We start from the raw sequence: 24,449 nt of genomic DNA, 5'->3' as shown, positions 1-24,449 counted from the left end.
TGGAAACCTTATAAAAAACAAGGATGATTAAACTGGGAAGAGTACAGTGGAAATATACCAAGGGTATCCATGGATGTGAAAATTGAAGTTATTATGAAAGACTAAAATATCTGAACTTGTACAGTGTTTCTTATGGATATTTAAGTGGAGATCTTATTCAGGTATATAGGGCATTTAGAGCCAACTAACTCTGGGAATGTTTGGGATTATCAAAAGGTAGTAGAGAATCATCAGACAACCTACGTAGAATATTCTATAGGAATGAGAAGTGTACTAACTGGTTCGCTAACAGAGCACTGATACATGGAATAAACTACCAAGTTACATTAAAGCAAGCACTAGTTTAAATATTTTTAAGAACAGCTTCGACACTTATGGGAGAAACTGTTTTGGTGTATTGCCAGACTAGAATGGCATTAATGCCCATGCTTGAAATATTTGTATGTATGTGTATGCATGTAAAATATTTTAATTTTGGTTTTAGTTATGCTCCCTACAATCTCATTCTGTAGCAGCTCGATATAAGAGGTATGAATGGTACTATACATAACCATATAATGTAGTATTCTTATGTCAATTAACAGATGGCTGTGGTTCATTAAATTTCACATTTCTTGCACGAGGGCCAAGTGCAATGTGTCTACAAACAATTTTTTTCCAAGTCTGCATTTGTCAGTTTTAAAAATTGTTTCATGTGTTACTGATATAAATTTCTGACAATGAACACCTATTGTGTGACACGTCCTTAATAATAACAACTTACAAAACAAAATATTTAACAAAAAAGAAACAAACAATATTCTGTACCTGTTGTTGTTTCCTGTATTGCTTCCCATATGCCTCCTTTTCTTGCTGAAATGCAATCTTGGCCTGTGTGAATGCAGCCTTTTCTCTATTATCAGAAAACATAAAACAAGCAACTTTTTCATCATTATCATTATCTGATGTAGTAAATAAAATTTAAAATAATTTTGCTATTACTTAACTATATATATATTCTGTAGCATATGTGGCATATGACAGCTATGCAAATGGTACACTTTAAAATGATTTTTGGAAGAAATGAAAGGCACAGTATTATTTGTGACTTTATACAATAAACATCAATATAAAATGACTCAGGGGTTCTTCACACTACACACATGCAAACTGAGAATTCATTATTTCAGCAGTTATTTGTCTTTGAAATGTGGGAGGAAACTGGAGAACCTAGCAAAGCTCTATCGGAGGCAAGTGCAAACTCTGCAAATAAAACACCTCACTGACGAATCAAACAAGAGTGCCAGTCACTGTGAACCAGCAATGCTAACTGCTTAGATGTTAAGATTTCTTAATTTCTTTAAAACAAAAGGTAGAAAAAGCATAATCGGTTACCAGTAAAGTAACCATTGTCTCTGAACTCTTCCTGTTTATAACTGACTACTGAATGAGTCATCTAAAATCATAGTTAAGTTGCCAGAGATACTTTCATTGAGGGACAACACTGAGAAATTAAATCGCTGAAAGCCACTTTCTATGTACTTTAAATTTCTTTTCAGGGGGCAAGTCCTACTCCACTCCTCCTATGTGTGGAGATGCTTCCTTCTTCTGCAAACTTTTTATATACCCAGTCTGTGGTTGTACAACAGGAAGGAAAAGGCAAACTCTATCAGAGTTGAAAGTGTCTTTCCATGAAATTACTTTGCAGTAGTGGTACTTGCTAAAACAGTGTATATACATATGAAATGCTCTCCATTCTTTTGTTCTCTAGTGCCCACTTTATTCTGTTTAGGGTTATGGAGGAGCTGGACTCTATTAGAGCATTCATACGTAAAAATCTACTGCCAATCATTAGCGGACCGGAGTTCTGCTGTGGCGACCCCTAACTGGGAAAAGCCGAAAGATACAACAACATAAGGCAGTGACTGAATGTTCGAAGATAGAGCAGTCCATCACAGAAAACACCCATACCCCCCACACACTTATCCCCCAATTACAGAAACTATATTTACTCTGCATACTTCAATTGTTTGACATGAAATTGAGCCATAAATACTTCAGTCAGCATTTGCAAGTGTGCTGTTAAAAAAGTAGCACACATTTTCACCAATACAGCAATTCTTCTTTATTGTGACAGTGACATATGGCAAGAAGAGGCAACAGAACTGTTCCCATACCACTCAGCTTCCTACAACAAGACTCAGGGCAAAGCCAAAAAAGAATGACAAACTAATGCCCAAAACAAGAGACTGATAATAAATTGTTCTCCTGTAACCTTCAAAACTTGCTGCAGTAATAGGTTATGCATGAACATGTATTTTCTGAAAAATAGGGAATTTGATATTCAAACTTCTGTCATTATTTACTGACTATAATCCTCAAAGACTTGCCATAAAATGAGAGAGCAATGCCCTAAATCAGGGATAGATTATAAATATTGCTCTTGTAACATTTGAAAGTTTCTTGAATAACTGAAGATGCATTAACATACACTTTCTGAAAAGTATGAAATCTGGAACTCAAATGTCTGTCATTATTTAATCAGTATGATCCTCAAAGACTTGCCAGAAAACAAATTTAATGGGGTACAGACTGAAAATATGAGCAAAATTGGGGACATTCTGTGAAATGAGGGATAGTTTGGAGCTAGGCAGTCCAACAACATAAAGATACAAGCTCCCCATACAAAATTCCTGCATAAATACTTAAAATAACTATACCTCTGCTGCTTCTGATTGCCAGTTACAGAGTCTTAACAGCTGTGTATGCAGTCTTGGACACTCTCCTTTCCTCTTCTGCTGTTCAGCAGTGATTGTATACTTCTATTAAATTAGTAGTTTACTTGGACAGGTGTTTGGAATGCTCATCAAACATTCCTAGCAGACTATGTATTACACTTCTGTGTGTATCTTGTAGTGGGACCTTACTTTAATACCTCTGCTGTTCATAGGTTGTTACTAGGCTATCGGCCCTAGGGCCTATACAAGCCTAGCCATAACAATTCCCTGGCTATTTCTTCCCACACTATTTACTTTCCTGGACCCCTGTCTAGCAGGGTGACTGATGTGATCCCCGGGGTGAATTTCCTTTCTCCCATCCAACCATCAAGGTTCCTTTTGAAGAGGGCCAAAGAGGCGCTCTGCTTGACATGTATGGGCAGTCTATTCCAGAGTCTGGGAAGTCTATGGGTCAGGAACCTATCCCTCCAGCATGTTTTGTTTATTGTGATGACAAGGATTAGATCCCTGTAGCGTGTGGCTCTGAGGGATTGGGATTTCTTTAAGTGCAGCATGTCCAACAGCTCTGGGTTTGACATGGCCTTGTATGTTAAGCAGATATGCGACAGAGTATAGCTGGAGCTTTTTAAGGCAGTCAGCATAGGGCATCTGCTTTAGGCTTGTGATTCTTTTGGTGAGGTATTTCTGTGGCCTTTCCAGTTGTTGAAGATGTATTGAGAGGTAGATACCAAATGGGGCATTGTATTCTATAATAGGTCTAATGAGGGATGAGTATAGTGGGACAATGACCTCCTTTTTCCTTGATGAAAAGCTTTTAGTGATGAGGTGTGCCACATAGAAGGATTTCCTGACTGTTGTGGTGATGTGGTTATTGAAGGTGAGACCACTGTCTACCTGTTTCTTGACAGTGGTATTTATATTCTGTAGTGAAACGCAGAGATGTGATGGGATGCAGCCTTTGACTGGAGCCAAGAGAGCAAGAAAAAATGAAACTATCAAAGAATGCCACCACAGTACTAAAAAATGTGTTTTTTTTATTTTAGAAGCGTACCATTGCATCACTATAACTATATGGAACAGAGACCGGTGGATGGTAGGGGCTGAATTAATGAATAGTGTTTCCATACCTCTCAACCTGGAAACATCAAAGATCTGGACAAATGCCCATGAAAGATAAGTACAAATCTGTATGTTGATTAACATAAAATGTGCATACCTAATTAATTAACCCCATCCATTCTAATGGAGTTGTGGAATGCCAACTTTCAAATGCAAACTGAAGAACAGACAACCAAAATATGGTCCCAGCCCAGAGTCCCCCTGCAGCCATTCCAATGTCCCATCACTTGGCTATTTATCTCCCATTTACCATAAACACTGTAATGTGCATACTGCCTTACTTCTACAATGATTTGGATTTTATTTTACATTTTATAGCACAAACACTAATAGACATCTGCTAAACAAAGCAATACAGTCTCACAATGAAAATAGACATAGCAGTAAAACTTCTCTGGCCTTGAAACTCACATTAATTGAAAAAGCATTGAAACCGACATCCAAAGAAAATGCATCTGGCCAGTGGCGGATAAAAAATACCTTTGGGCTGTTTTCAAATCATAAGCCCCTTGCACATGAAACATACGTGTTCTTTGATACACCTTTCTGACTGTATTAAATTATATTCCTTGTATAATACAGCACGCTTGTTAGAGCACATTTTAAATTTGTTTTGAACATTTTTCCAGTAAGCAATGTAACAAAATGCATGAACCAATAATGACAAAACTGCCCAATTCAGAACATTTTCATCATAAAAGTCTACTCAGACTTCTACAATCCACCAGTATCAGTAAATATGCACAATCTCTGCAAAAGTAAAAGTCATCTAAATAATTTCACATTAAAGAGATCTGTAACTAATGAACAGGTTGCTGCTAGCAAACAACTTTATATTTCATTTCATCTACATGTAAAGTGCCTGTTGCCCTTGAAGAATTCATTGCCTATGTTACATTAAAAATGATAAACTAGTAATATTTCAATAGGGAATAGATGGCAAACTGATAACAGGTTCATAGTTACTAGGTATCTTCATCAAAAGAGGACATTCTCAGGACTGCAGCATCCACCCCCTTTAGAAGTACAACACAGTACAGTATCAGCAATCCATCTACATACTGTGGGAGTAGAACCCACAGCCTTCTGCAGCAAATGAAAGTATGCTACCTTTTGTGCTACTAACAATGCAAGTAGACTTGGTATAAGCGGCACTAAACTTCTCTTTCCATGAAGAACTGTGCAGCACAAGAAATCAGGAAAAAGCTAAAGTTTATTGGGGGGACCAAAGGCCCAAAACTGGGGGCACATTTTAAACATTGCTTGTATAATCTTAGAAAGTTGCTAGAATAAAATGTTGTGTTACCATGTGTTCTCTGAAGACAGGAAGACTAAAACTTAAATGGCTATCATTATTTAATGAATTCAGTTCTCATTGATTTGCAAGAAAAATATTAATTTTATTTTATTTAACATTTGTTTACTGGGAAAACACCGAGTCCAGGTGTATGTCTTTGTATCATGGGAGGAAACCCACACAAATGCAAAGAGGACATGCAGACTCCACACAGAAGTCACTTCAGTCGAGAATCAAACCAGAGAATCTCTTGTTGTGAGGCAACAACACTACCACTGCATCATCTAAATTTTAAAAGGAACAGACCAAAAGTGTGAGCCAAACATTACAGACATTCTGTGATAATTTGTACAGTTGAGAGCTATAACTCCTTCAATCGGAAGTGGTGGTATGGGTAGAGAACTCAGGCTCATGCATTGTACTTAAGGTACAGGGTTTGAGCCTGAGTAACCCTACCTACCAGGTATACCTACCTGGGGCATTTTAAACACACACTCACACACACACACACACACACACACACACACACACACACACACACACACACACACACACACACACGCAAAACTAATTACACACTGAATAAAGTCAGTTAAAACTATAAATACAGCAGCAAAAATAATAAGACACTGAATGCAAAGCCAGTTAAAACTATAGCTTAAAACTAAATAAATGTGAATGCAGCAATGGTTGAACTGACGTGGACACAAACGGTTGAAAGAGCAGAGCTTTGCATGGAACAGACTTGCACTAGAGCCAGTTAATAAATGTGAATGTAGCAATGGTTATAACAGTTGTTTGCATACACGCATGTACGTTAAACTGAATGCACCAGAGCCAGTTAATAAATGTGAATGCAGCAACGGTTATGTACATCAAACTGAATGCACCAGAGCCGGTTAATAAATGTGAATGCAGCAATGGTTGTAACAGTTGTTTACACACACACGTACGTTCAACTGAATGCACCAGAGCCAGTAAAAATAAATGTAGTAGGGAATGCAGCAACGGTTGAACCAAAATAATTAATGCACAATAAAGTGAATGCAGCAACAGCTCTATAAACTGAATGTAGCAACAGCCAATTAAAACAAAATAAACGTGAATGCAGCAAAGAACCAGTTAAAACTAAATAAATTAATGCAGTGCATTCAGCAATGGTGGTTGAAAGAGCATTTAGAACTTTGCACGGGACGAACTTGCACACAGTATGATGCACAACAAATTTTTTTCTCTTACCTGGACTGGAGGACTTTGCAGAATTTAAATTATGCTGCCCATCATCACTGTTATACTCCCTATTTCCTATTACACTCCGAGTCCAACAAGCAGTAGCAGCTGATCACATCATGGCTCATGCACACCCCTAAAGGCTGGTGATGCGTCGTGACATCAGTAAAAAAATTAAAGTGGTAATACCAAACCCCCCCCAAAACAGGAAATTCGGAAATGAAGGGGGCCACTCGGGAATTTGTGGCACCCCAATATTTTGCCCTCAAAACCGGTAAATACTGAGGAATTCGGTACAGTTGAGAGTTCTGAGTGTTGCACATTTGAGTGTTGCTGTCTCTGGTTATTGGAAGTATATGGGAGCAGGGTCATTTTAACATTTGTTTTCTTTATTATTTCAAATGTAACCATATTTACTTTTTACTGCACATACACATCACTATCTAAGCTATAACCCTCGTGGGTAAGAAGGAAAGTTGGTATGATATAAAGTACAGGAGGGAAAAAAGTTAAGTATAGGTAATAAGAAGTTTGTGCTTTTGTTAGTGGTTTCAACCTGTTGATGAACATAAGTTTGACTAGGACCGGGTAAGGTATTGTTTGTGCAGAATTTTATAGTTTGGAAATTTGTTGGTCATTTTTATTAGTGTAGAGATGGAGTTCTAGAGTTTGGAGACATAACAGGAGTGCATTGAGTCCACTGATGAATTTCTGGCCTTTCTAGTACTTAGTAGAAATTTATCACCACAACTGAGGTCCCTTGTGGGGGTGTAGAGCAATAGTATATTTTTTAGTGCATGGCATTTTTTTCATGATAATCTATCAGTCTGTATACCATAACTAGCTGAGAGTATGTTATGTACTAGTTAAGCTCTGTCTGGTTTGGTTGTTTTAAGGCTTGTCAGTAATGAGTTCAGTTTTCAGCACTGGTAGCAAATTTACCTACTTTGTTGTAACAGAGGCTAGTTTGGATTTTAGTATACAGCTTAGGCTTGTAAGGATAGGTGAACCATATAAGGGAATGGAAGCAAATAGTATGCGGTTAGGTTTTTTCCTGCTTGTTCTGTAAGGTAATAAGAAGCTAGAGTCAGCGCTACGTACTTCAGTAACTGGGGTATGGTGAGCAGGGCCTACTGTACACTGACTTCTGAGGATGTAGGTTGGGGTGGTACTAATTAGTTTCATTGCAAGTGGAGATGGGGCATCTTGGTGGAGTAATTTGAAAAGTTGGGAGCCTAGAACTAGGATAGATTAAGGCAATGGTGTTCAAGGTGAGGTGAACTGTTTGGTGAAGCACCATATTTTGTTAGATACGTTCCACACTATTGATGTGCTTTTGTTAAAGGAGATGGCAAACAAGGATAACTCATATTCAACTTGTGAGAGTGGGTCACCTTTACAAATCACTGTCCTTGCTGGGGATGAAAGGAATTGAAATATTTTCTAAGCTCAGAAAAAGAAGGTAGTGTTTGAATATACTCCTAAAAGTTAAGAAATTGGTCAAGCCAGATGACTAGGGATCTAAATTAAGCTGTCATGTCAATAAGGTTGTTGTGCTGGTCTAAAAGCTTGAGGGATATGGAAGATTTAGAAATGTTTTTCTTAGCACCTTTGAGTTAAGGAAGAGACTTTTTGGAGATGAAACAGTGGCTTAAGTCCAGAAGGTCAGTTTGTAATTAATTTGGATTACCTGTTATGCTGGGTTGGATCTGTAGATAATCATGTCATTGGCATGTAAGAGGTTGTAATTATGTAGATCAAAAATAATGTATTTATTAAAACTGAAAAGAGTACTGAGGCAAATGTTAATCCTGTTGGCAAACTTGAGTGAGAGTAGGTATTATGTGACAAAGAGGAGTCAGTCTTCATGGTGAAGGATCTGTTAGTCAGGAGGTCTCTGAACACTGTGCAACTTCATAGCTGATGCCAATGTCTAGTAGGTGGGTTAGTAATACTGAATGGTCCAAGTAAATGTACCAGTAAGATAGTGGATACCTGATGTATAGAATTTCTGTAAATGCACAGAACCAAAACAGTATTTTATTTTTATTTCTATAAATGCATTTACTTTATTATAGGTAGTTTGCCCAGAAATCTTGCATGCCATCAAAATACACATTCTAAAAATGCATGAGACAGTATTTGTAATTAAGAAGGGAATCCATATTGGCGATCTTCATAAAGCTATATCAACAGTACATTATCTTAACTATGTTATGTATCTTAGTTTTCATCTTCTGAGGGAAGATTCAGAGATACAGTACACAGTGTGCAGAAATAGTCTAGTAAATGAAAAAATGCATTGAAAATGAACACTTACAAGTGATTCTGAAACAAAAGTATAGCAGCTCTACAAAACTGATATAACATTACACACCAAATAAGACACTGCTCAGCACTACATATGCAAATGAATAACAATGCTGTGAAAGTCACAGACAGATATATAGTGCGCCATAAATGATATCACAATATAGTCACAGAGGTATGGTGACTGGATAAAGCCACTGTGCCATTATGTCATTGGAACTACCACAGCTATCAGTGTTACACAAGGAAGCATGTTATACAAGATTTACCCTCCAGTATGTGTGTAAACACACACACACACACACACACACACACACACACACACACACACACACACACACACACACACACACACACACGCATACCTGTGTGCATAATGCAAGCAAATATAGTTATGTGCGCATCTGTCTAAAAAATTAAGAATACTGCACTACTGAAATGAAACACCACATTTATTAAGAAAGCCATCAATAAATGATAGCAAATCAGGTTCCACTCCAAATAGAACTTCTTCAGGGCATAATAAAGTAACAAAATCATAAACGTTTATAAGTAAAGGGGGGGGGTCAAATAAAATATTCATGAAAATATGAAGTAAATTAATATATATAAAAAATTCAAATTGTAGGCATTACCTGCATCAATTAAAATATTTTAAATATATTAGATATATTTAAAGAACGTTTTTTTCACTACAAAAACTGAGAACAACAGTAAAGTAGTTAGGAAGACACATTACCCACCCTTATCATGAGAAGGATGAATCTTCTCATCATCAGGGAGGTCAGTGGTCTCCCTATACTCTCATCTCATCAGACCAATGAGAGTACAATGCCCCATTCGGAATGTATCTGACCCGACACTTGCAGCAGCTGGAGGCCACAAAAGTTCCTTTGATGGATGGGAGAAGAGATATACAGGGATTACTCAGTAGTGTCACTGCTCGAGAGACACAGGTAAAGCAAAATAATAGTTCCCCATACTAAACTAAAGGTGTAAGCCACCAAAAAAAACTAGCTAGGCTTGTAAATGCCCTCGGGCAGATAGCTTAGCATGAACCTATGAACCTATGAACCTATGAACAACTAGAATTACTACATTAACTAATAAACTGGTCCCCTTCTGTCATCTAATGGCCATTTACAGTAATGTTAACTGATTAATCCAAATCAATCAAGATAAAATTATATATAGTAATATCACCAAGCAAAAGACATTATACCAACTACCATTTGTATCAGATTAGCTCAGTCAGTCCACAATAATAATCCTCATATTGTATTTATTTTGCTTTTGTTTACTGGGTTTGTCCAAATGGGTTTAGTCAAAAAACGCTCTTTCATCAGTGGCCTGGGTAGAAAAGCACCAATATATTACAAACATTTTAAAACATATATTAAGTAATATATATATATATATATATATATATATATATATATATATATATATATATATGGGTCTATATGACTTGGTCGACAGTTCATATGGTCGATTGTTTATTTGGTCGACAGTTCATTTGATCGACAAGCATTTGCCCCCTTCCCCAATGTTGTGTGACCCTGGAGTTGTTATATATAGTTGGGGGGGGGGTACAGACCCCACATTGGGGGGTGTGGGGGGCGAAGCCCCCCACCTAAAATGCTTGTCGATCAAATGAACTGTCGACCAAATAAACAGTCGACCATATGAACTGTCGACCAAATCATATAGACCCATATATATATATATATATATATATATATATATATATATATATATATATATATATATATATATATATATATATCGAGGACTTGGCATTAAACAATACACATTAACAATTACACATACATTTTTTGATTAGATTACATTTATAGGAAAGCAGAGGCTGTACTACAGTACAAAAGATACTTATGCATTAGTAGATGTTGAACATTGAGCCTTTGAAGAGGTGCATTAATGGATTTGTCAGATAAATAATAAATAACACAATTAGTGCTTAGAAATTAGAAGAATTGATGTGAGGGAAAGAAGTAGGGCAGAAAATGCTGATATTGTAGTTCAAAGGTGGGGTGTAAAGCAGATTCAGAGACAAATATCTATGGCTAAAATAAGGTTTACATTAGAGGTATAGCGGTGGGGATCAGTAGCATTACAAAATGATGACTATAGCTGGGGGATGGTATCAAAACTATTCAGGCACATGTGAAGCCTGGTTGTGAAGTATAGGATTCTGAAAGTAGAGGAATGGTTTGATAGTATGTCAAGCTGAAAATAACAGTGGTGTTTATCTTGGAGAGGCACAGGAGCAGGTCCATTGATTTGACTGGTGAAGTTTTAGTTTGCATTCTGAATGGATTTCATTAGGAGTGGGATATGGTTCCATAGTTTAGCTACACAATTTGAATACAGAGAATCATCAGCTGGATTAGATGATTTGGTTAAAGTGGTTAGTGATGTTTCTCTTTAGTGTAAAATTCTACTGGGGAGTAATGTTGTATGAAGTTGTTAAAGGTTAGCCAATTTTCTGGCTTATAAAGGTTTGTGTATTGTATATAGCTGAGAAAGAACTAGGTGATGTAGTAGTTCTAACCAGTTTAATTCTCTGAGGGCTAGGCAGTGGTGTGTTCTATCGTTATAGTTTACTGCAAATTTGGCTATTTTATTATAACATTGTTAGACACTTGTGATTTTTCAAGTTTAGTGAAGACTGTGGCAGAATAAAGAACAAACAGTACTAAGAAGGTAGAGGCCATACATCTTCTCACTATGTCAGTAAGATACGTTTTTGCTTTATATAATGTACCTAGTTTTTGATGATTTTTTTAACCATATGTGACACATGGTGGTCAAATTTCAACTGGTCATCTTTGATGACACCCAGTGATTTTGTGTGGTTTGCTTGTCCTGTCATTGTATTGTTGACAGGGACAGTACTGAATAGTGTTCATTTTGGGAGAGATGTGTATTTGGTGTGAAGAGCAGTAATTTAGATTTTTTAGGGGTTAGAAGGTAGTTGTGAATTATTTAACCATGTTTTAGTCAATAAGAAGGATTACTGTTTAAGGTCTTGGGGATTAGATACAGAGTAAGTTCTTGCAGAACAGATCAGAGCTGAATCATCAGTATATTGATTTAGGGCAGCATTTTTTGAGCATTGAATAGATCATTGATGAACATGTTGAAAAGTATGGGGCCTAGTTTAGATCCTTGAAGGACACCAATAGTAACTGGCAAAAAAGTGGAAAAAAACCTTTTCCATTTCACTGCTTGTATTCCATTTGAGAGTTAGCTATGGAACCATTGCAGTGAAGAGTTGGTGAGCCCTAAGGATGAGAGTTTATGTAAAAATCACCAAAATGGGTGACAGGTGTTCCATACCGGAGGTCAACCCATCACTGGTTAGCTCAGACCATAAACTAATCACCCTGGATGTCCACACCCCACCACCACCCCCAACCAAGGAAACCACAGTGAAAAACATTTCTAAAGCAACCTTCACCTTACTTAAGGCAGAGGTGGTAAGTTTCACAGCCCCTGCGCTAAAGGATACCACTGCCCAAGATGCAGAATCCTTTACAATTGCACTCTGTGAGCACCTATAAGGATGCATGGATCATGCCATCCCTAGCAAAACCAAGACTCACTCCCCTAAGAGAAGGAAACCAGTCTGGTGGACCCCTGCCATAAACAGGTTATACAACAGAGGGAGGAAACTAGTTCAGAAAAAAAGCAAATCCCAAGAAGGAAAGACATCCCTGATCACTAAGGTCCCTTATAAAATCATCCAAGGCTTACTTCGAAAGAAAAATAGCCAAGGATTCAAAAGATAACCACAAAGCCTTCTTTAGCTATGTCAAGAATCTAAGTGGCACCTCACAGATATGCTCTGAGCTAGTGCAAAATAGCACAAAATATACTGAACCTACTGATATTGCCAACATCCTGGCAGATAGATTCAGTACAAACTTCACCTCCCTCTCACCTTCAAAACAGCTCTCAACAATACCGGAAAAGTGTAGTGTTCCGGAAATCACAGAAGCACATGTGAAAACAGTCCTTTCAAAAGCCAAAAACACAGCATCAGTGGGGCCATATGGTGTCCCAAGCTGCGTCTTGCACGAACTACAGAATGAACTAACCGCCCACCTAAACACGCTGTTTAACCTCAGCCTCTTCACAGGCTATGTGCCCATAGAATGGCGCACAGCAACGGTTATTCCGCTCCACAAAAGAGGGGCCACAACCAAGGGAGCCCGCAGGATTTTTTGCAAGGGGGTGCAAACCCAGAGCCCCACCCACACAGTCCCACCCCCTCAACCCACACAGCCCCACATACCTACGCAGCCATTCCAGTGTCCCATTACTTGGCTATTCCTCTGCATTTGTCTAGACACTGTTCAAATCTCTCAGTGTGCATACTATTTTATGCTTTACTTCTACAATGATTACAGATATTTGGATTTCATTTCATAGGTTCATAGGTGTGTACTAGGCTAATAGCCCTGGAGCCTTTACAAGCCTAGCCCATAGGGTTACCCTGGCATCGTGCCACCCGACCTTAGTTCCCAGTGCCTCTGTTGACTAGAGCCACTGGAGTGATCCCCAGGGTGAAGTTTCCATTTCCCATCCACTCATCAAGATTTCTCTTGAAGATGGCCAGTGAGATTCTCTGCTTGACATGTATGGGAAGTCTATTACATAGCATGGGCAGTCTCTGGGTTATTAACTTGTCCCTCCAGCATGTTCTGTTGATTGTGGTAAGGAGGTTGAGGTCTTTGGAGCGTGTGGTGTGGAGGGATTGGGATTTCTTTAGATGTAGCATTTTATAGCAATGTTTTGTTCAGTTTGTACAAAGTAACATGTACAAAACAGATTAGAGTATGGTCGTCTTTAGTGTTGACAGTGATAAAGTTATAATTAGACAATGAAAAAACAAAGATAAAATCAATAAGAAGACAGGTGGAAAAAAGAAACCAAGAAATTAAAAATGTGACAGACTGAGAACTATTTTAGGGATCTAAAACATAACTCCAAAGTAAAAAATAAAAAAGGCTGTAAGGGATTCTGTAATGGAAACAGCTTGAAGAGGACACCTACAGGGAACAAAGCACCTAAAATGTTATCTGTAAAGTAGACTGCAAAACAGGATATGAAGTCACTAGTTCAAATGTTAAAACTGTGAAAACAAAACACTATGGTCACTATTCAGTTCCTGAAATCAAATTATATTGTAAATAGTTAACTTGGGCATTATAACCCTTTTTTAAAGCAGCAATATTAAATCAAACCCAAGATTAACATTAGATAAAACAGTTGATTGTGATACTTGAATTTGCATACTTAACAATGGCAAGATAATGAAAGTTAAATGCAAGGCCCAACAGCCTGACATAAAGCAAGTTTATTAATGTTGCATAAACATGAATCTATATAAAACAGTTGTATCAAAAATTAGTGCCAAAATAACAAGTTCACTTTGTACAGGGATTGCAAAGCATGTAAAAATGTAAATGCTGTTCGTAATAATAAATGTCGTTCATTTATTTCAAATTTTATAGCACAAATACTGACAGACATTTACTAAACCTAAACAAAGCAATAGTCTTACAATGAAAACAGACTTAGCATTAAAACTTCTCTACCTTTGAAACCGACATTCACTGAAACAGCATTGAAACCCACATTCAAAGAAAATGCATCTGGCCAGTGGTAGGGTAAGTTTATCTTTGGGCTGTTTTCAAATCATAGGCTCCTTGCACACATTTTTAGAACCATGCAAAAGTTCTTTGATTTTACCTTCCTGACTGTATTAATTATACTATATAATAACTGAATTATATAGGTATCTAAGTACCATGTTCAATCATAGCCTCACCTCAGGCTTTGTTCCCACTGAATGGCGCACCATGACAGTTATTCCACTCCACAAAGGGGGAGCCACGACGGACCCCGGGAACTACCGCCCCATTAGCCTGATGAGCCTGGTCTGCAAGGCCATGGAACGTATCATCGTGGAACTCGTAAACAAAGACATTGGTAATCTCCAAACTCTGGACCCTACTCAGTTTGGATTTGTAAAAGGCAGGTCACGTCTCCTAAACCTGATTGACTTCTCTGAAGCAGTCACCAAAGCCATAGATGAGGGTAAAATGGTTCACGCAGCTTATCTATATCTCGCCAAGGCTTTTGACACCAACCCCCACTCTGGAATTATAGATAAGCTCACTAAACTAGGTATAAATCCCTATGTCACAAGATGGGTTGCCAAGTGGCTCACGGACAGAACCCACACTGTGAAAGTAGGGGATTCCAAATCCGACATAAGATCAGTGACAAGTGGAGTACCACAGGGTTCAGTCCTGGGTCCTCTCCTGTTTGGTATCTACTTCTCTGAAGTGCAGGCCAACACAGAAGGTCTTTGGCTAACAAAGTTTGCAGATGACTGCAAACTAGGAGCCATAATCGAAACTCCTAACGATGTGGACCAACTACAAAAGGGCCTCACTGAGACAGATACCTGGTGTCAAAGCCATGGCCTGAAGCTCAATGCCAAAAAGTATATTGTCATCCCCTTTGGTAAAAACTCTGTACCCATGAAATACCACATAGCTGGCAGTCTACTTAATGCCAAAAATGTGATAAGAGACCTTGGGACATAGGTGGACAGTAGTCTCTCCTTTGATAATCACATCACCACAGTGGTCAGGAAATCCTTCTACGTGGCTCATCTCATCACAAAAGGATTCTCATCCAGAAAAAAGAGGTCATTGTTCCCCTCTACTCATCAATCATTAGACCCATTATAGAGTACAATGCCCCTTTTGGTATGTACCTCACAAGACATCTACAACAACTGGAAAGTCCACAGAAATACCTCACAAAGAGGATTACTGGCCTCAAAGAGATGCCCTATGCAGACCGTCTCAAAAAACTACAGCTTTACTCCATCGCATATCGCCTACTCAGGGGTGATCTCTGCCTAACATACAAAGCTATGTCAAACCCAGAGCTGTTGGACATACTCCACTTAAAGAAATTACAATCCCTCCGAGCTACATGCTCTAGGGACCTTAACCTTGTCACCACAATAAACAGAACATGCTGGAGGGATAGATTCCTGTCCCAGAGACTTCCCATACTCTGGAACAGACTACCTATCTATGTCAAACAGAGCTCCTCATTAGCACTCTTCAAGAAAAATCTTGATGATTGGATGGGAAATGGGAAATTCACCCTGGGGATCACTTCTGTGGCTCTGCTCGACAGGGGCACAGGAAAATAATTTTCTTGGGTGGCGAAAGCCAGGGTACATTTTTTGGCTAGGCTTGTATGGGCCCTTGGGCCGATAGCCTAGTACCTACCTATGAACCTATGAACCTATATCTCTTGTATAATACAGCACCACTTGTTAGAGAGTGTTGTAAATTTATAGTTCCAAACATTTTTCCTTTAAGCAATGAAACATATGAACCAATAATGACAAACTGCCCAACTGAGAACTTTTCAACCATAAAAAGCCACTCAAACTTCTCTCATTACAAATCTGCATTTTGTGGAAGTCAAACCTTCAGCCCTCTGCATCAAGATGCAAGCATGCTGCCAACACTACCTTAGAATTCTATCCCACAATAGTGATGCCATTTGCTAAACAAAACAGTTGTACATTTTAAACAGACAGCATGAGCAGCAGTAAACTTCTCTTCTCTTGAAGCTCACAATTCATTGAAAATGCACTTGAAAACAAATTCCACCTGCTAATTCTAACTAAGGCATTTCACTCTCTCTAACACACACACAGACACACACACCCTCAACCTCTTAGTGCAATAAATCTGGACAAAGCCTAAAATAAATAGGGACAGATTGTAAATATTGCTCTTGTGAACTTAGAAAATTGCTAGAATAACAGGATTTTTGTTAGTATGCATTTTTCTAAAGAATATGATGTCTAAAACTCAAATGTCTGTTATTACTTAGCAACTTCAATCCTTTTTAGGAGGAATATGGGGCAAAAATCTAGACATTCTTCAAATACCTGTACAGCTGAGGGGTATGCTACCTTCCTCTTACACACACACACACACACACACACACACACACACACACACACACACACACACACACACACACACACACACACACACACACACACACACACACACTCACTCACACCATACCTCTCAATCTATTAGCACAAGAAATCTGGACTCCTAACCCCCTCTTACTTACACACAAACACACGCACACCTCTACCTCTCTCTTACAAACACACACACAGACCTACCTACTTCTTACACACACAGACCTACCTACTTCTTACACACACAGACCCACCTACTTCTTACACACACACTTACCTTCAGCATACTAGCACACATACACACACACCATTAGTTCAGCTAAGCATACTAAACTTCTAGTTCCTTTACACTTTCTTCATAATGTCTGTGATCACAAAATTTCAAATTCCCTTACACTTACCTCATAACATTTCCAGTTCCCTTACACTTACTTCAAAACATCTGTGGTGTTCTCCGTGAGGCAGGCAGACAGGAAGAAGCAATCATAACATCTGTGGTCTTCTCAGACAGGAGGAAGCAATTTCATGTCACTGAACAGGACCGTTCTTAAAGAAGAACGCTATGTAAAATAAAACTAAAGAAAATGCACAAAAATGTAGAGAAGAAGCAATTTCAAATTAGCGCGGGCAGGCAGTCAGGAAGAACAAGACATCTGCATGCACAGATGTGATGTCACCGGACAGGATCGTTCTTAAAGAAGAACGCAATGTAAAAGAAAACTAAAGAAAAATGCACAAAACTAAAGAAAAATGCGCAAATTGTAATTAAAAGAAAATTCATCTCCCGGTCAGCCCATTCCAGGGGGGTGCAAGTGCACCCCCTTGCACCTGCCTGCGGGCGCCCTTGGCCACAACTGACCCTGGTAATTATCGCCCCATAAGCCTGACTAGCCTGGTCTGCAAGGCTATGGAGCACATCATCATGGAACTCATTAACAAAGACATTAGGAACCTCCAAACACTTGACCCGACCCAGTTTGGCTTTGTTAAGGGGAGATCACGCCTACTAAACCTGGTTGACTTCTTCGAGACAGTCACCAAGGCCATAGATGAGGGGAAGGTAGTTCACACATCCTACCTTGACCTTGCCAAGGCTTTTGACACCATTCCCCACTCGGGAATTATAGAAAAACTCACCAGCCTGAACATAAACCCCTACGTCATGAGATGGGTTGCCAACTGGCTTACAGACAGAACTCACACGGTAAGAATAGCAGGCTCCAGGTCTGACTCTAAACCAGTCACAAGTGGTGTCCCACAAGGTTTGGTTCTGGGACCCCTACTGTTCGGCATATATTTCTCAGATGTACAGGCAAACACAGGAGGACTATGGCTAACCAAGTTCGCTGATGACTGCAAACTGGGAGCCATAATTGACTCTCCAGCTGACACGGACATCCTTCAAAAAGGCCTTACTGAGACAGACACCTGGTGTCAAAGTCATGGCCTCAAGCTAAATGCCAAAAAATGCATAGTCATCCCATTTGGGAAAAACAAAACACCCACCAAGTACCACATAGGTGGCAGCCCCCTAAATACAGAAGAGGTAACAAGAGATCTGGGGACCCAGGTAGATAGTAATCTCTCCTTTGACAATCATATTGCCAAAGTATTTAGGAAATCCTTCTATGTGGCCCATCTAATTACTAAGGGGTTCGCATCTAGAAATAAAGAGGTTATAGTGCCCCTCTACTCATCACTCATCAGACCCATCATAGAGTACAATGCCCCATTTGGGATGTACCTCACAAGACACGTCCAGCAGCTGGAAAGACCACAAAAGCACCTCACCAAGAGGATTACTGGCCTCAAACATATGTCCTATGCAGCTCGACTGAAAAAACTCTGGCTTCACTCAGTGGCATATCGCTTACTCAGAGGTGATCTCTGCCTGACTTACAAAGCCATGTCCAACTCAGAATTGATGTACATGCTCCACCTAAAGAAATCCAAGTCACTGCGAGCCACGTGCTCTAGTGAGCTAAACCTCGACACAACAATAAATAGAACATGCTGGAGGGATAGATTCCTGTCACAGAGACTCCCCATGCTTTGGAACAAAATTCCTAACTACATTAGGCAGAGCCCTATACTAACACTCTTCAAGAGAAGCCTTGACGAGTGGATGAGTAACAGAAAATGCACCCCTGGGATCACTTCATTGGCTCTGCTTGAAAGAGGCTCAGTTCATTAATCATTGGGGCAGCGAAAGCCGACACACTCTGGCTAGGCTTATAAATGCCCTTGGGCAGAAAGCCTAGTACCTACCTATGAACCAATGAACCTAATTTCAGGTGAAAGATGGTATCAAAAGCTCTTGATAAGTGTAGGAAGATGATGGAGACTATACTTCCATCATTTCTGTGGGTGTTGACAATATTAACAAAATTCAGCAAAGCTGTAGTTGTGCTGTTATGAGGACGGAAGCTGTGTTGGGTTGAAGACAGATGCTGGTTATCTATTAGATAGCTAATAACTCCTTGAGGGAGAAAGCCCCAATAAGGACGAAAGTAGAAGGGGAACAACACCTTGTGGAGTGTATAATTACTGTTCGTATATAATCAGAACAGATAGTTTAATATTAGAAAATGGGTTAGGAAGTAAAAATTACTTCAAGAAAGGGAACTGTAGATCATCCAAACTGGTTTATTTAGCAAAGTGTAGTAGCTGTTCTAGTTTCTGTATGGATAAGACCAAAAGGGCCCTTAAAAATAGAATCTATGAGCACCTTTACAGCATAAGAAGAAAGAAAGAAACCAGTGCTTTATATAAACATTCTTGTGATTGTGGCAATTATGCTGGATTCCAGTTTGGCCTTTTGAATTTGGTGAAAAAGAATCTAAGAGGTGGTGACTGGAAAGTGACTGAACTTTTATGGCAACTTAGGTTAAGAGCCACTTCTCGCGCTGGTTTGAATGAGTATGTATCTGTCAAACCCATCTTAAAAGAAAGGGCAGTTATTATAGGACAAGGCTTGATGCAATTCATTCACCCAGGATTGGTTATTTTTTATTGTTTATTTATTATTCTGTTTATTACTAATGAAACAAAATGTATTATTGTAGTAGTGTGAACATGTTTCTTTTAAATTGAACATTAGGATTTGGAAGAGTTTTAAGCCGGATTCACATGTTTTATATAAATAGTAGTGTAAGGTTTCTTTAAATTGTGAACTTATGGAATGGGTTAATTAGGGAGGGTATTTAAAGAAGTGATAAGGATGGCACTTTTGTCTGATGAAGTGCCCACAGTGAGACGAATGCGCTCACGTTGTTTTATTTTAATAAAATACTGAAGTTGTTCATCTGCGACTGGAATCCCTTTAATATTTTTTACTTATATAGCTAATAAGTTGCTTATGAATACATTGTTCTAATATTTTTTTGATAAGGGAGATAAATGGCAATTGTGCAATGGTTTGAAAGATCTGTATTAATTCCACCCTTGAGCAGTGGAAAAACATTTTTTTTCCATAGCAAAGGGACTTTATTTTCAGATATGGATCAATTTATCAGAATTAAAACTGGGTGTGCAACAGTCTCAGCTGCTATTGTAAAATATTCACCTGGCAAATTGTCAGGGAGAATTGTAATAGGCATTAATTTCCTTTCTTATTAAGCCATCATTGTTTATCAAACATATTTGAGGTAGAGTAGATCACTTTGCATATGTTTAACCAAGGCACTTTATTTCATGAACATCTGAACAGACATAGACATGTATCTAAAGCACAATGTTAACAACACTATAGCATGTCTCCTCAAGTTTCAGCCTTAGATTTCCTAACTAGACTTCTCCTGAGCATTGCCAAACATATGGCAACACCAACTACAACATCAGTGTAATATTTTTACTCTTGTTACAACACCTCTCATTCCTGTTACTCTACAGTCTAGGTAACAGATAGACTCTACGTCCTAAATTCTATTACCCAACAGACAGACTCTACCTCCTAAATTCTATTACCTTGTCTCACCTTACCTAACCCTTTCTGTCTAGGTAGCAGATAGGCTGTAACTACTTTGTACTCTAGCCGACATTACAGTCTAGATGGCAGTAAGGATCTAACTCTAACATTACAATCTATGTGGGGGAGAGACTGTACCTATTCGTACTAAAACTAGACCAATACTATCCTTCTACTGCTATGGCTAAGACAATAAGCATTAATTGGCATCTTACTAAAACCTATATCCTAGGTGGATGGCTGCATTTCCTTGACTACTTTTCCTTTATTACATTATCCAACTTACTACACATAGCTATCAAACTGTGTGACTTCTTCCTATACTCAAACAAGCTGACAGATACGATCAGACTGGGGTTATTTACTTCACATTTAGTTTGCTTAAAACAAATCTCACTCTCTATCTCCTGTCCTAAACAAGTCTGTTTGAATAAAACGTAGCACTGACCTACCCTCTGCTGCCTCCTGATTCCCTCACTATTTAGAATAGTGTTTGCTACACCTTTAAGTATAATATAATGTTTATTTTATAGCCTTCATTTAATACGCATCTTTCCAAATTTGTACTCAACTTTATCAGCTTATACTCTGTGTCAAAAGCACAGTAGCCATGATCATGATCGCTAAGAAAAATGGCCTGCTGTCTCTCTCGCTATACTTACAATCACTTTATTAAGCATGACATATATTGCTGATTACAATACCACAACAATACAGATACTAGCGACACATCATCCTGAGACAGTCTCAGTATGTACAAATAACTCACTATATTAACCAGGATTACATTGACATAGAGACACGGATCACTATAATGCAATGCCTACTGCAATCATAGCTCTTACAGAAACAACCTGGCAGTACAGCAAAACTCAACTACTTAATAGTCAAGTTTAGAAGATCTTGAGATATCCAAACAAAACCAGACCCTCCACAACCAAAACTCGTGAATGCTCAGACAATCCAACAACAATAAATCACTCAACTCACTATCAGGCTCATTAGCTCCATTAAAAACAAAGATCTAAGAACTGCTTGCCTAAATGCATGTAGCCTAAATAATACATGGACTAGTCTTGAGACTTGTTTATGAATGGAAAAAATGCATATCCTTGCAATATTGGAGACCTGGTTAAAAGAAGATTCCTGCCCTTCTATGTATATTAGAGATAACTACTACTACATTTTTAATGACAGCAGATCAGGTGCAAGATGTAGAGGAAACATCACTCTTTTAATTAAAAAGAATACATCCATCTCCATACAGGAATGCACTAATTCTCTTGCCAAAATTGACAAGAGTCCAAATTGGATGCACTTGCATATTATCTTAGGTGACCATACTCGACCAGCATAAGTGTGGTATGTACTCCTCCATCGACAGTGGCCATTATGCAAAATATCATGCAAACAATTTTTCCAGAATGGGGACATACTAATAATAATGCAATCATACTAAGAGACCTCAATGTCAATGTGGCAAGTAAGGACTCTCTTCTCCTTAGCCAGATGTTGCTGCAGTTTAGCCTTGTACAATTAATATAATCATTTACTATGCTTCATATAACACTGGTAAAACCCTACATTAAACCTAATTCTAGCCAATATCCAGAATAAATGTCTCCTAACAGATATTTAACCTAATATGTTAAGTGATCATTCATTAGCTAAATCAATTTGATATTTTTGAACACAACAGTCTTCTCCTCAGGTAGTTACAAGAAGATCATTCCTAGAAAAAACATTTCCAGCACTTGACAATCTTATCAGTATTATAGTCTGGTCCTCAGCTAAGGTAGATCATATTATATCATTAGATCTCAATATACTTCTCACAATTCAAAACACATTATGCCCATCACTGAAAGAAGGTTTAGAATACACACATGCCCATGGCTGACCACTGACCTAAACAAAATGTAATTGAGAGATTATGCATGGAAAGCTTGGAAAAGGGAAATCCTTAATAAACAACTACATTAGACTTTCTTAGATCTATGAACAGCAACAAGAGTTGCTTCAAATACAGCAAAAGCAATCTTCACAATGAAGAAACAGGAAGCAAGCTGGTCAAAGCCCAATCAAGTCTGGAAAGAAATAAAGCAACTGTCAGATGCAGTCACTGGTCCTCTTCATTATAGGAATGAGCAATCAAACAAAAACCTCTCTACTTTTCCAAATGACTATGTTAGCTGTCTACAGTCTACTATATCAGACATAACAAATAGCCTTCTATCAAATCAGACCTCCATATTAGCACAGGAAGACACTTCCAAACCTCAACTATACCCCCTAGCCTCCTTTATGGCAACCTTCCACTCCTCTAAAATATCCATTAAATAAAAGAAAATACTTCTTACACTCGGGCAGATATAGCAAACCCTTTACTTATATATTTAACACATTGCTCATTTCATTTACTGTACCACCACCTTTCAAACAGTCCATCATAATCCATCTCCCAAACAACAACACACCTAAAGGCCTGGATGATTACAGATCTATTTGAAACCTCTGTTCAGTCATAACAGTTTATAAAAAACTACTTTATAAACCACTACTAACTCACATCAGTGGTTATAGCCTCCTATATGATTCACAGCATGGATTCCCCAAATGGTTTAGTACATTTACTGCTCTAATAATGGCTACTGATACCATTTGCTGTAACCTAAATGATAGTCTAATAAATCACAACCCCTTTGTAAATATGAGTAGATCATTCAAAACAATAACCCACAGGCTACTTATCAATAATGTGAGAATGGTCAAATGTGATGACAGCAAAATTCATTTGTGTCAGATCTATCTGACAAACTAAGCTTTCCTAGAGTACAGTAATAGCTCTTTTTCCAGTATTGACACACAACACAGGAGTACTCCAGTGATCTGTGTTAGCCCCATTATATCTGAAAAGGGATAAAAGAGCTCTGAAAATGCAATGCTTGCTGATGTAATTTTGTAATGATATCACAGTTGCGTGGAAGCAGCCATCGGGCCATTTTGAGATAGAACATATTACAAAAAATACAAATCATTTAGCTTGATGGTGAGACATGTATACTGCAGAGAACATAAAAATATTGTGAAAGACATTTTTTTTTTAATTTTTGGACGTAGTTTTTGCAGTCCTCTGGAATATATATGAAATTTTGCCAGTAGCTTTCCAATTAAGTTCTTTTTTTGCCTTCATTTTAAGTTGTCATGAGATATTGTTTCCTACTTATGTTCAGCCATTTTCATTCTGTTTCCCCTTTCAACAATAAAAAATCCAGAATTCTAATCATTAAATGTTTACCATGCAGCATGATTTCACAATTCTAAGTTCTTCTGGTAAGAATGTTAATGTTTCAAAATTAAATATACATTGACAAATGCTATTACAAAAGCCTTGCACTTACACAGCTGTTTTTTTAGTGAGAAGGTAAACTTAAACTGAAATAAAATAAACAGCTAAAATCAGAACTGTGAACAAAGTTAAAGTGTTTATGCAAAAACAGATAGTACAATAACCATAGAATCATTAATTATTTTGTAATGCATGAAAGGGCATAATAACACATAGGCAGGTCGAGTTGCATATAAAAATTGATAGGTGAAAATATATCATATTGCAGAGAGTACATCATTAAGGTAGTGAATACCCTTCAACTGCATATGCAGAAAATCACAGCAAATAAAAAAATAAACCAAGGACCAGTATGTGCTTTTTCAAAAGAAAGAAGAAATAGTATTGTGAAATGTAAA

General features: G+C 38.1%; 1 protein-coding gene across 2 annotated transcripts in view; it reads right to left on the bottom strand.

The window, feature by feature from the left end:
• Positions 1–24,449, bottom strand: part of LOC122795869 (leucine-zipper-like transcriptional regulator 1) — a 1,318,154-nt gene that overhangs the window by 223,830 nt on the left and 1,069,875 nt on the right. For both annotated transcript variants that reach the window (XM_044064282.1, XM_044064283.1), the window contains one exon: positions 808–892. In XM_044064282.1, coding sequence (XP_043920217.1) covers positions 808–892 — 85 coding nt within the window. The remainder of the gene's footprint in view (positions 1–807; positions 893–24,449) is intronic.

Source organism: Protopterus annectens, chromosome 2.part2, assembly GCF_019279795.1.
Source record: "Protopterus annectens isolate FY-2018-M chromosome 2.part2, PAN1.0, whole genome shotgun sequence".
Classification (NCBI taxonomy): domain Eukaryota; kingdom Metazoa; phylum Chordata; order Ceratodontiformes; family Protopteridae; genus Protopterus; species Protopterus annectens.
The sequence above is the reverse complement of the archived record's forward strand: the minus strand, read 5'-3'. Positions and strand labels throughout refer to the sequence as shown.